The sequence below is a fragment of the Lathamus discolor genome, chromosome 1 (genome assembly GCF_037157495.1).
Source record: "Lathamus discolor isolate bLatDis1 chromosome 1, bLatDis1.hap1, whole genome shotgun sequence".
Taxonomy (NCBI): domain Eukaryota; kingdom Metazoa; phylum Chordata; class Aves; order Psittaciformes; family Psittacidae; genus Lathamus; species Lathamus discolor.
In genome coordinates, this window is record NC_088884.1 from 13,365,638 (window position 1) to 13,379,854 (window position 14,217).

The 14,217-nt window shown below is 39.3% G+C and overlaps 1 protein-coding gene across 4 annotated transcripts in view; it reads right to left on the reverse strand.

The window, feature by feature from the left end:
- Window positions 1–14,217, reverse strand: part of NRCAM (neuronal cell adhesion molecule) — a 158,555-nt gene that overhangs the window by 47,618 nt on the left and 96,720 nt on the right. For all 4 annotated transcript variants that reach the window (XM_065693259.1, XM_065693352.1, XM_065693184.1 and 1 more), the window contains 4 exons: window positions 13,453–13,564; window positions 10,928–11,112; window positions 9,389–9,520; window positions 797–940 (listed from right to left, as the gene is read on the reverse strand). In XM_065693259.1, coding sequence (XP_065549331.1) covers window positions 797–940; window positions 9,389–9,520; window positions 10,928–11,112; window positions 13,453–13,564 — 573 coding nt within the window. The remainder of the gene's footprint in view (window positions 1–796; window positions 941–9,388; window positions 9,521–10,927; window positions 11,113–13,452; window positions 13,565–14,217) is intronic.

Sequence of the window (14,217 nt, forward strand, 5' to 3'; positions counted from 1 at the left end):
AATCAAAACATCTGCCAGTTCCTGCAGGAGAGTCTATAGAGTCCATTCTGCTTAGGATTTTCTACTAGCTTTGTTAAATTCAGTGAGAAGAATTAGACAGGCCATGATATCTTCTAACTAGAAACATGCTCTTGGGAGGCCTTGAAATAAAATGAGTAATCATGTCTCCTTGCAACAGCAATTTAGAGATCAACTGTTTAACGGACCCAAACCATTCACAGTGAATGACACTGTGCTGAAACATACTAACTTACAGAATACTAATTCCTGCTTTATTTGTTATGCTTCTTATGGTCTGTTATGATCACCTAGTTCCAGCTCTCCTGCCCTGGGAAGGGATACCTTCCACTAAGATGAGGTTGCTCCAAGCCCCGTCCAACCTGGCCTTGAACACTGCCAGGGATGGGGCATCCACAGCTTCTCTGAGCAGTCTGTTCCAGGGTCTTACCACCCTCATAGTGAAGAACTTCTTAATATCTGATCTAAATCTCCCCTCTGTCAGCTGAAATCCATCCCCCACTGTCCTATCACTACATGCCCTTACATAAACAAACAAAAAGATATAAAGTTTCTGCCAAGTTTTTTGTGGCTTTCACTACTATCCTTTTAACTTAGGAATAGTGAAATTCAGGAATATCCTACAAAAAACAAGGTATACCCTTGCTTTTTAAAGGGCTCATGAAATACATCCATTCCCACTGAAGACCTTGAGCAAGGCTTGGGCATGCAGTCCACGTAGCAACAGGAAACACCTGAATACTCATGAAAATTGAAAACTAGAAAATCTGTTTCTTACCCAGAACATTCACAAATGCATTTGCTAGCAAGTATCCATATTCATTAGAAGCATTGCACTGATAGACAGCACTTGATCTCTCTTGCACATGTGAGAAAATTATGGTATCACCATCCACCTTTCTGCTGGGATCTTCTGGGGCAACTGTTGGTATAAAGAAAATAAATTGTTTTTCCTAAGCTGCTGTTGGATGGTATGCTACATACTGCTGAAAAGAAGAAATAATTTGGAAGACTAATATGTCCTTTCTTCTATTTTCCTAGGTGACTGTTGACTGGTTAAGGTGTGAATTTGAATATGATCAAGAAGTTCTTCTGATTCTACAAATACTTAATACAGGATGGTAGAGTTCCCATTTCTGGGGGGTTTTCTTTGTTTCTTTTTCAAAGAAGTGAGTTTGAGATCATATTCTGCATGTAATACAGAGGAAAATACCCTTATGACAAGATTCAGGTAAATACAGACAGCATCTAGAAAAAAAAGCAATACTTCTGAATGTCAGAAGAAAATGCTGTTAAAATGACACAGTCCTCTGTGACTTAAAAGTTTCAGCTTTTCAAATCGATTTTAATACCACATATTATTCTCCAAATATAAAAAGAAACTTAGTTGAAAACTATCTTGGAGTAAAGCATAAGCAATTCTTTCACACAAAATCAAGAAACAGACTTCACAAGAGCAGCGATCGTAGCTCAGTAGGTGGCACTCTCTCCCTTATATAATAATTATACAGCGCTGATTCCTCAAATGTTCTGTAGTAACCTGAGCTGTCAAACAGCTCTTGCATATCAGAAGAACCAAGAATATAACCAAAAATAAAATTCCAAGATATTACGGAAGAATAATAGCTGTCAGTTATGATACAATTGGATAGAGAGGTAAAATGGAGAAAACAGTTTGCAACACCACATTACATAAAAATGCACAAGCTATAACTCAATATTTTAAGAAAATATTACATAAACTCAGATTACTATAGTAATATTGAAAATTAATTTAAAATTTGTATACCAATATGAAAATTAAATGCATATATGCATAAAGGCATGCATCACAGTTTAGTTGCATCATCAAAACTGACACCCTTATGTTTTGCTGGAGCTTGAGAAAATAGGTATATTTGTGGAATATATTTTTGTAAAATTATTTCTCATTTCTTCTGTTTCATAGAAATGTTCTGTAAAGTGACAAAACCTTTTGATTCAGACAATACCTCAGTACTCATCTGTAAAGAAAATGGAGAAATTTCTCCTGTACTTTCCAAATCTACTGAGGTATCTATTACTGAATTCTCTAAGAGTGAAGAAACCAGAGGAAGTGGACCACAGATCTGTGCTACTGCTTATGGGTATTTCACCTTGGGTGAACCTAAGGACATTTTGCATGTAAAGTAATTACATCGATTTCCAAACAGATGCCTCAAAGAGCAGTTTCCAACTCCATTTTTAACTCTTATTTTCCATCACTCTGAGTTCAGATCAACATTACAAATTCAACAATTTTGGAAAGGTACAGTACTACTGGAATTTTAAATGCTATGCTATTTGTATAGCTATGCTATACTGCAATTTTAAATGCTATGGACTTCTGGATTGCTGGCACTTATTTTTCTCCTCTTTTGCTTTACTTTCTGTTGTGTTCCATGCTTCACACTGCTTCCCATTCTATGTAAATACCATTTTCATTAAAAGATTCATGGGCTGAAAATAGACAGAGGAGGTGAGTAGCCCAGCAGGCAGGCCAGTCAGCTGCGAGAAGTGGTCTGTTTCTGCATACAAATCACCATTAAATGCAAAAATACACAAAACCACCTTCCCAGGAGGTAGGAGATCTGCCCACGGGCATTCCAATCACAGCTACTGCCTGCCCCAAGCTCTGGGCTCCCTTTCACTCATGCCTTCTGCCCACAGATCTTTAATGGGTGCACAGACGCACACACACACACATACTCCCATACATAATACCTTACTGATGGTATAGCCCCTGCAGAGAGATGGAAGCCATTAGTTCAGTCCTCTATGACTGAAGAAGGAAGCGGATCTTAAAAGAACAATCTAACCATTAAATTATCATATAAAAGGAAGGGTAGCCATCTTCCCTTCCTACTGCTGTATTTATGGGAAGAAAGATATCCCTCTTCACTTATTTGAAGAAAAGAGGTAGGCACCTGTTCTCTCAGAAGAGCTTTAAGCTGTGGGTCCCAAGAGGAAAAAAAAACTAAGGAAAGTGTCAGGGTAGTGAGTGCTTCCTTTGACTGGTCTGGGCACTTGCAATGCTGAAGGGCACTGTTTTTAGGAAGCTCCCTGTTGAGACTGGCACCTATTCAGCAGTCTGCCTTCTGATATGCCTTATCCTCCCATGCAGCACCAACAGAACCTGAATGTCTGCAGCAGCAGAACAGAATACATCTTCGTCCATGTACTGCACTGTATTTTGCAGGGCCAGGCCCTAAAAGTTAGATGTGGTATCAGCCAGCTGCTTTAATGATCTTAAGCATGCACTGCTGCACACACACACACAAAAACTGCTGAGGCTGGATAGGACCTCTGGATATGGCAACGCGGCTCAAGTGTTTCCTTGTACAAGGACTCTAATCACATTACAGGATAGGTACACAAAAAGGAGAAAATGCTTTTGACATCTTTGACAAATCTAATTTGCTGATGATAGGCAAAATGGCAGAGAATTACTTAATACTTAAAAATGGTTTGTACAATTGGGATAATGAATTATGAGGATTTGTTCTAGGAGTTCCACTGCTGTAACAGACAGCTGAGCATATGACCTGTAACAGCCAATATTTCCTCCCAGTAACATTAAATCTTAGCTCATGAATGTGTTTATGCCCTTTTGGACAAAGACCTGATCACCTGTTTTCACCCACTTTTTCCATCCCTTTGTATAATAAGACAGCTTCCTGACTTTGTAGCCACGTACAGCATATTCCTCTACAGAGAAGTTATAAATAATTCACTGGGAACGAAGTATATACCTTTGATTGTGATTCTGCAATTTGCTATTGTTTAAAAAAGCTAACGTAAAAGTCATCATTCCTGAAATCACAGTTCCTTATATTGTTACCACACTTTGAAACACAAAAGAGTATGAGATCCATCTCACGTAAGTTCTCAGCACTGCTAACAGACTCCAGGTCCCAGAAGCACTGAACTAAGGTGGGTTTTGATGCCCAAGAAGTATGATGTAACCTAAGGTAGCGTACATTTTTTTCCAGAATAAAGTTAGAGATTATAATCATAGTTTGTAGGGTGAGTACTAACTATTTCAATTCTATAGTGGAAAAGCTGATGTTATCCTCAGACAATTCCTCCTGGCTGAAAACAAGCTGAAAAAGAAAGGGACAAAATGACTGCTCTTCCCTGTATTAAAGAGAACACATACGTCTTTGGTATGTAAGAGCTAATCTTACTTAGATCAGTAAAATTTCACAGAAAAATATAATGAATAATAATTTCTAATTAGGAAACAGCAGAAATATTCACTACTGTCTTTAGATGCCTGCACCTTCTTTAGCAAGTCAAAGTTATTAATCAAAAGTAATGAGTGCTACTATGCATGTATTCACAGCGACTACATGATTGCTGGAAAACAAATGTAGCAATATAAAGTCTGTTGTTTAAGTGTTATAGTACTCAGTCACTTATTTCTTTAGTAAAGCTGAGCTATCATGGGCATCAACAGCAGAATATGAGTTTTTCAGAAAAGCTGAGATAATTATTTAGTTTAGATTTTGTAATGGATGCACTTCCATTAGAAATAACTGAACTGTGGTCCAGGCAGATACACAGCAAGCAGACCTTATCAAGGTTAATCCTATTGTATGAGGCTATCAGTGAGGACTCAGCATCAACCCCCTACCCCCCCAAAAAAAAGAATTATTTGGCTGGAGACTGGGCTGATAACTGGACAAAACTGCATGAATACAGCAGAAAATCTGACTACAAATCACCCACTTCATGCTATAAAATATCTGCAGCCATCAGGGCCTATTGAGCTCTTCCTCCATAGCAGCTGACTGCACAACTGTGATCTCCCCTTAAGCAGGGATTCCTCAAGGCTGAGAGATCACTTGACTTACACCAGACACTGATGGATTAGTAAGTGACATTTTTTTTTGCATGCATGTAGCATTTAAGACACTTACAGCTTATGTGATCATCTTTGTATCTAATACTGACTTTAAATGTAATAAATAGTACAGCACTGACTGCCAATCCATCAGTACTTACTAAATATTATATGTACCTAAATTTCCTGCTTAGAACTCAATAAACTAGCTACTATATCAGATATGTCTAAGTGATCTCTGACTCTTCTGCAACAGATTTTTATACCGAATATTTGTTGTAGTCCTATTACTATAATTTCAGCCTTAAATTCCTAGGCCAGATGCACAGTTCCAACAAAATGACAAGCAGAAGCAGGGACTGAACTCCTTGGGGCATCAGAGTCCAGCAAAGTTTCCCCCACCCTTCCATGTCTATGGTGTACTTCTGTGTGTACTCACAGAGAACATCATGGATGACAAATCTCTGAGCCAGGGATTATAAGGCTTTTCCAGAAGGAAATCTAAGGGCTAATGTTTCTCCTTAAATTCATTGTGATTACTAATGGAGACTAACTAAAACCTAAGATTCAATGTGAAATGTGATATAAACAAGTGAAGAACATTCTGAAAGAAGTTAAATACTGCCTTTCAGTGCACTACTTTGTATAAATCTGTGTATTTAATATTTAATAGCTCATCATGAACTATGAACCACTGAACCAACAAATTTGTCTTTTGTGCAGTATTTGCAATGCCATTCTGAGGCCCAATTATGAAAAGTGCTTCCCCTTCTCAACTAATCTGGGTTGTTAGGTTCTTAAAAGTTGAGATACTTTATGCATGGTTTCCCTTTGTAAAACCACACTGAATATCTAAGCAGTACAACACAATAGTTTAGGCAGTGGTATAAATAATACAGATCTTGAGTGTTAATTGAAGCACAAGGCAAGACAGAGTCATGGCCTGAACTTTCAATTGTTACTTGCCAAAGTAATTCTAATTGACCTCAATGGGACTGTGCATCTGGGTTAAATTACTCCTGTGAGTAAACACCAGCAGGTTAGGCCCTTACCACTCCAGCGAGCCTGAAGAAGTTTTCTTTTCAGACATGCTGGAGTTTTTCTTTTAAGCATTATTGTTGAAGAAAATTAATTCAAATACTTCAAAGAAACCTAAAATCTTCCTTCAGAAATATCTTTTTACTCTGATTAATCTGGAACAAAATATACACTACTGCAATTTTTTTATAGGTGCTTAAGATACACAGTTTTCTTTCTTTTTCCCTTTTCCCTATTGGTATTTAAGCCTCACCCTTTGACTGAGATATGGACAAATGGTTCAGCATTCCCCCTTCCTTGTCTGACACTATTATGGAAAAACAAAACTGGAAGAATTAAGCATCTCCCAGTTGTGCTTTCCAACAGAAAATTAAAGTATTGCAAACAGATTACTGGGCCACAGGAGGCACACTGCGGGATATATGATGGCAGCAGGGCTTTGAAATTCAAATGCCGCTCTCTTTCTCTGAAATCCTTCCATGGGTGTAGCTCTAGCAGCACTGCCCTGAAGCTGAAACAGCTGCTTTAGTTTCCTTTTACGGTAATTTACTAATCATTCAGTTGGAAGAAGAGGGTCTCTATTATGCGATTTGGTAACAAGTGAACAAAAAGGCACACTGTATTTGGTAGTTTCCAGACCAGCTTTTGATAACTCAGAATAATACAATGTCACAAGAATCTTACGAACTGCACTTTTTGTGATTGTAATACTTCTTTCTTAGAGGAACCGATCCAATCAACTTGCAGTTAAATACTTAACGTGGATAAAACTTCATCTTTCCTCAGCAGTGAAAGTGGCCTTTAACATAAGGCTGAGCTACTTACTTATTTCTTGGTTTTATTTTTTTCCTCTACTGAGGTCAAGTGGGTAATTTAATTAAAGTAACTTAATTTTTACTGAGTTCCTTTCAATAAGACTCTGTGCCGATTCCTCACAGAAGGCCAACCAACATATGCAGCCCTTGTATGCGGGAAATTTGGTGGCATCCTGCAGCTGCTTCTGAAAACTCAAGCCTAGGTGAAAAATATTTTACTAGTCAGGAAGCCTGAAAAGAAGTTATACTATCAGGACAGCAGAACAAAAGTCTCCTCAAAACAAACCAAAAAAACCAAAAGGTAAGTATGTAGAAAATAGTAAGGAAGTTGAGACCACCAAAAAGCCAGAAAGGAAACAGCATGACAGATACCAAGCTTTGATTATAAGGCAGGCATTGTATATATATTTACATAAAATGTTTACAGTACAAAATAGATATTTTCCTGTAATACAGCTGTTAGATGAGGTGGTTAATGTCGTGCTTATGGAATTTATTTAACTTAGAATCATAGAATAGTTAAGGTTGGAAAGGACCTTAAGATCATCTAGTTCCAACCCCCCTGCCATGGACAGGGCCACCTCACACTAAACCATCCCACACAAGGCTCTGTCCAGCCTGGACTTGAACACCACCAAGGATGAAGACTTCACAACTTCCTTGGGCAACCCATGCCAGTGCTTCACCACCCTTACAGTAAAGAACTTCCTCCTTATAGCAAATGAAAACTTCCCCTGTTTAAGTTTTAGCCCATTACCCCTTCTCCAATCACTGTAGTCCCTAGTGAATAGTCCATTCCCAGCATCCCTATAGGCTCCCTTCAGATACTGGAAGGCTGCTATGAGGTCCCCACGCAGCCTTCTCTTCTCCAGGCTGAACAGCCCCAACTTTCTCAGCCTGTCTTCGTACGAAAGGTGCTCCAATCCCCTGATCATCCTCGTGGCCCTCCTCTGGACTTGTTCCAGCAGTTCCATGTTCTTTTTATGTTGAGGACACCAGAACTGCACACAATACTCCAGGTGAGGTCTCAGGAGAGCAGAGTAGAGGGGCAGGATCACCTCCTTCGACCTGCTGGTCACGCTCCTTTTGATGCAGCCCAGGATACGGTTGGCTTTCTGGGCTGCGAGCGCACACTGAAGACGGCTCATGTTCATTTTCTCATCGACCAGCACCCCCAAGTCCTTCTCTGCAGGGCTGCTCTGAATCTCTTCTCTGCCCAAGCTGTAGCTGTGCCTGGGATTGCTCTGACCCAGGTGTAGGACCTTGCACTTTGAACTTCATAAGGTTGGCATCAGCCCACCTCACAGGCGTGTCAAGGCCTCTCTGGATGGCATCCCTTCCCTCCAGCGTATCAACCGAACCACACAGCTTGGTGTCATCCAAAGATCTCAACTTACATTTAATTAGGATTCCTGAAACAGGTTATTTGCTGAGTATTTCTATCCATTTCCCAATATACCCTTTATATATAATTTTCCCCCCAAAGTTGCATATTTTTCTTTCCAGTTCAGTTTAATCTCTCTTGTACCCCAAATACTTTGAATATATCTAATGAGGGTTCTCGATTACCTGTTGCTTTCTCCTACATTCTCATTGTAGAGAATCTTTCCCCATGTCCCAAATTCTGTGATATTTACTTCAACAACATATTTAAATACCTCCTGAAACTCCTTAAAGTTACACTGTCATACTTTCTATAGGTCAGCATTGACCAGTATTTTAGAGCACATTATCTCTTACAAGTCAACAGGGTACATTGTCTCTTTTTATACTATCATTTTGAAAGAGGAAGGACAAAGGTAGAAGACCCAAGTGTGATTTTATGGTATAAGCTATGTAGACTGCAAACCCAACTGACCAGACACTGTAGTGTCCTCCAGCAAGTTCTTCCCAAGTAAAGTTGTGCTATATGCAGCAGTTATCCTGTGTCTGTCCTACAGCGTTGCCAGTCATAACACTGCAGCAATTACGTGACTCAATCACCAGTTCAGGGTTTCTTTTCTTACCCATGCACACAGAAACAGCTGTTTCACTGCCACAGGGGTTCCTTTTCTTTGACACCTACTTGGCACAAGCTGTTTGCCAAGCACTTGCTGACACATTCATTCCTTTTTGCTGCTGCTGCTGCTGCTTTCTAGTGCTGAAGCCTGAAAGTCTCAAATATACTCCAAGCTGCAAATCCTGCAGAAGTGCTCTGTGCATCCACAGATGTGAAAACTTAACTTTTTATGTTGCCTTTATGATTCCTAGGCAAAGTTAGTGTTGCAGTGGGGCAGCAAAGTACAGATCTACAAACATGACTGCCATGGCAACAGTGGTAAAACTTACACCCCAGCAATAGCCCTGTAAAAGGGACATATCAGTGCTATGTTACTATGGCCCCATCTCCACACGGATACTACCAGCTGAACACTAGGCAGAATAACCAGGAGTACAGTCACAGATTTTAGTGTGCTCAAGCACATTAGAAGCACATTTTGTTGTTCTACTTTCACGAACCACAGTATTTTTATCACCTCATTTATAATTTAGCATTACCTGTCAGGCAAAAAACTACTCAAATACACGGTCTTCATTTATATTTGAAAAAAAACACCCTGATATTCCTCATATTCTCTGACTCATTCTCCTGTAAAGCAATTAAGGATCTTACTTGCTATGGGAACGCCATTTGCCAACCAGCTTATACTAGGCTTGGGGTTGCCATTAGCTCTGCAGATCAATGTCCCATCTTCTCCAGGAGACAAGACTAAGTTTCTGGGTGCTGTTATCCAGTACGGGGCAGCTGGGGTTCGGAAGAGAAACACAGCAATTGTTTTTCAAAATTATATATAGAAAATCATAAGGCACAGTCGTGGTAACTAGAAGGTAATTCAAACAATGCATGTATAGAAATAGACTTGCAGTTAAACTGTTAATTCCTTTTTTAATATATATATATACATATGGGTTACCCAATGATTAACTAGTAGATTATACTTTGGCTAAACTGAGCCACTGGCCACCCACTGCATTAAACTTCTGAGATAATCAACAAGATGTTCTTTGTTTCATTTAGGGTTGCTTGCTTTGAATCTAATTTGCCTTTCCTACAGAAAGCAGAATGTATCTGAGTATAGCATCTGCAGAGACTAGAGTGGTCTTTTGATTAATTTCAGAGATATCCATGCTCACAGAAGTTAGGCTGTTAGAAATTAATTCAGGTTTTATTACATGCCAAAAGTGAAATTTAGAAATGGTAAAATACTCGGTATCGCTGAATTCAATGGGTGATTGCAGTGGGGTCAGATGTTTACCTGAGACAGCTGAAAACATACAAGAATCACAATGAATGGAACACTGTTCTTATCAAAAGATACTATGTCTCCATCTCTTTTGAAATAAATAACCACAAATAGCATATGTTACCACATCTTGCAATTAAATTTCAGATTTTGGATTGATGGACAGATGCAAACAGAAAATTAAACTTCTGCTCTTAAAAGGAGGTTGAATGTGATCATCAAATGATGCTGATCTACAACAAAATAAATGGCTATTTAGCATGCAAAATAAGCACTACAGCTGATTATTTCAATGACTAATTAGCTGTCATTCCAATCTTTTTTTCACAGCATTCAAAACACATTTACAATTTCTATTTGGACAACCATACTGTGTTTTAGTACTAGTAAGACATCATCATGGAAAAAAATGAGTAAGATAGAAAACCAGAAATGTCAAATAGGAGAGGAAATATAGAACAATAAGATAATAGTAAATAAGAACAGAAAGAATCTGGGCTATATGAATGGAGCGCAGAAAAGATAGATAAAATGAGATGAAGAAGTGAGATGCGGAGGAAGATATAAAACAAAAGAAAGAAGCGGTCTAATCACAGATAATCAAAGGATCAAAAATAAATGTAGCACTGGTATAAACTAAAATGATTTTACTACTATCACTGTACAATCTCAGTTTAGCCTGATGCTTTGTAAAATGACATATTAAAAAAAAAAAAGAAAAAGAGATTAAACATTGTCATGTCCTTCCAGTGCTAGAATTTAGTCATTTTAATGATGATTTCCTCAGGGTTTGGGCTTGTTTTTCCATTATCATTCTTCCTTTCAATTATATTTTATCTTAGAAAGCTTACTTCAATCTCGCATTCTGGACACTGAAAGTACTACATTAAGGATTAATTTAGTATTACCTTTCACAGTTACTGAAATGACATGATGAGCAGAACCTAATGTATTTCTTGCTATGCATTTGTAGTTTCCAGAGTCAGCTTCTGAAACATCAATAATCTTGAGGGTTTTCTTAAAGTTTTCAAAAAACGTTCTGTTGGCTGGCAGTTCCCCACCCTCTTTAATCCAGCGGATTACTGGTGTGGGTCTGAGGAAGCAAAAGCACAGAGCAAATTTAGGAGCTTGAGAAATGGAACATGTGAGTTCAATACATTAGTGTTTTGAACATATGCTTGACAAATAACTATTTTAAGAGCCTTTACCCAGATTCTGGGACATGTCCAGCAAATGTGCAAAATATGCCAGCATTTGTCTCTAGGAAATGACAAGTGTCACTAACATTGTCAATGGCCATCTGTTCATAGGCTTCATAATTACTGAATACATTTGTGTGCTGATTAGTCTAAAAACACTGATGGTTAATAAATGAAGTGGATTTCAAATCTTACTGCATTTATACTATTAAATTGATGCTCATGGTGCTAAAAGGTAGCTTCTAGATAATGACAAGTTTATAATTGTCCTTTGTGTGAGCAGTATCCTAATGCTTCAAGATTGTCATAAATTTTACACCAGAGCTGTAAGGAGAGAGAAATATTTCCTACAAGGAACCAAAAATAAAAGGTCAGTGCAGAGTCAAGTATAGCTTCTTGTCAATGAACCATGCCTAAATCTTGGCTATGCCTCATGTTGTCCACTGAAGTTGGAAGTCACCCAAATACATGGGGATATACTTCCAAAATTACAAGAAATTACAAGGTGTTGCTTACTGAGTGGAATGTCGTATCTCAAATAGTAATGAATCAAGGCAAATGACACCAAGCTGTGTGGTTCGGTTGATACGCTGGAGGGAAGGGATGCCATCCAGAGAGGCCTTGACATGCCTGTGAGGTGGGCTGATGCCAACCTTATGAAGTTCAACCATGACAAGTGCAAGGTCCTACACCTGGGTCGGAGCAATCCCAGGCACAGCTACAGCTTGGGCAGAGAAGAGATTCAGAGCAGCCCTGCAGAGAAGGACCTGGGGGTGCTCTTCGATGAGAAACTGAACATGAGCCAGCTTCAGTGTGCGCTCGCAGCCCAGAAAGCCAACCGTATCCTGGGCTGCATCAAAAGGAGCGTGACCAGCAGGTCAAAGGAGGTGATCCTGCCCCTCTACTCTGCTCTTGTGAGACCTCACCTGCAGTATTGTGTGCAGTTCTGGTGTCCTCAACATAAAAAGGACATGGAACTGCTGGAACAAGTGCAGAGGAGGGCCACGAGGATGATCAGGGGACTGGAGCACCTCCCGTGTGAAGATAGGCTGAGGAAGTTGGGGCTGTTCAGCCTGGAGAAGAGAAGGCTGCGTGGAAACCTCATAGCAGCCTTCCAGTATCTGAAGGGGGCCTATAGGGATGCTGGGCAGGGACTCTTCATCAGGGACTGTAGTGACAGGACAAGGGGTAACGGGTTAAAACTTAAACAGGGGAAGTTTAGATTGGATATAAGGAGGAAATTCTTTCCTGATAGGGTGGTGAGGCACTGGCATGGGTTGCCCAGGGAGGTTGTGAGTGCTCCATCCCTGGCGGTGTTCAAGGCCAGGTTGAATGAAGCCTTGTGTGGGATGGTTTAGTGTGAGGTGTCCCTGCCTGTGGCAGGGGGGTTGGAACTAGATGATCTTGAGGTCCTTTCCAACCCTAACTATTCTATGATTCTATGATTCTATATTCCCTTAGTAGTCTAGTATCAGTTACTTTGTAACAGAGACACCTAACAAAATTAACTTCTAATTATGGTATCAGTAATTAGGAACAGTTGTTTTAAACAAATCTGAACCTGGCCTTGTGTGGACAGCTATGTAAGCTTCCCTTGTTGAATTGTTTTTTCAGAAAACTACATGACAGCTAAAGACACAAAGACATAGAAAGGTATAATACCTATTTCCCCCCTGGTTTTATCCAGCCATTTTACTGGCGTTTGGATCACTGAATACTTGTATTGCAGAGTTGTTAAAAAGCATGTAACTATACTGCAGATGAAGATGACCTGATGTGATGATGCTGCTCCCACTCCTAGGTGTGGTTTTGCCAGTGGTGCTGGTGCAGACACCTGAGCAGACCACAGCTGACACAGAAACACTGCACTGATGCTTGTATCAAGCTATGCCAAGCTGTGCATGAGCGTGCCCTGTGGAGCTTAGGCAAGTGAACACGTGCTTGATGGTGTGCTGCATCATTTGCGTCCTTTAAAAAAACAATGGTACAACCTGAACCTCCATATCCTAGGCACAAGAGAAGGCAGAGGCCATACTTATGTCCATAGTCAGCTCTAAAATCGAATCATGCCCAAGTAAGTGGTGGACACCCTTGAAAGAGCTCTTTCTATTTTACATTTCTGCTTCTTTGAAATACATAAGCTTATACAATAGTAACTTTTCAAATATCTCTCAAATGTTTCCTTCTGTTTCTGTATTTTTACTTTGAAAAACAGTGTGTAAAAGGTAACTCACAATCCAGCTGCAATGCACTCCAACAAAAGCACATTTCCTCTGAGTTCCACTTTGGTACTTGTGCTACCTGTTGGCGTTAACAGAACGGGCTGCCTTTCTGTAACTGGCCTCGCTGAAACAAGAAAAAATAAAACAATTCATTTCTAAATATAATTTTAGCACTGACCAAGTACGTACATCCATTTTCACATTGCGGACAGAGGTTTTGCTCCACATTGGCCATTTAACTAAAAATCATTGTGTTACACAACTACACAGCTCGACAAATTAGTTTTTTGACAGACATATCTCAGCCTGTTAAAAGCTACAATTTTCAACGCACACATGAAAAGTGTTATTATTAAAGATTGGAGCAATTGATACATAGTTTTTACCTAGGCAACTATGCAGCCTGTACCCTAAACAGCCCCTGTTCACTTCAGCAGAAATAATATGGAAAGTAAGAGTCTCTGATGGAAGTGAAAATGCAAGACTGAAACTTACCAAAAATTTCTGGGCTTTCATTAAACCACAAATAAAGCAAAGTTATTGTATTCAGAAATAGAAACCAAGCTGATAAAAGCTACACTTGACTTTGAAATATGCTGTGTTCAATATTTTCTAGGCAATGTGAAATGTCTTTTCAGAAGTCAAGCCTTGTATTCTCCTCTTGCTATATATTAACTTCAATTCAAGCTGCTCCTCAGACTGGTAATAAAGAACCATTGATTAACCCACAAGAAATAACCACAGTAAACAGACAGCTATAAATATAAGACTCATTTC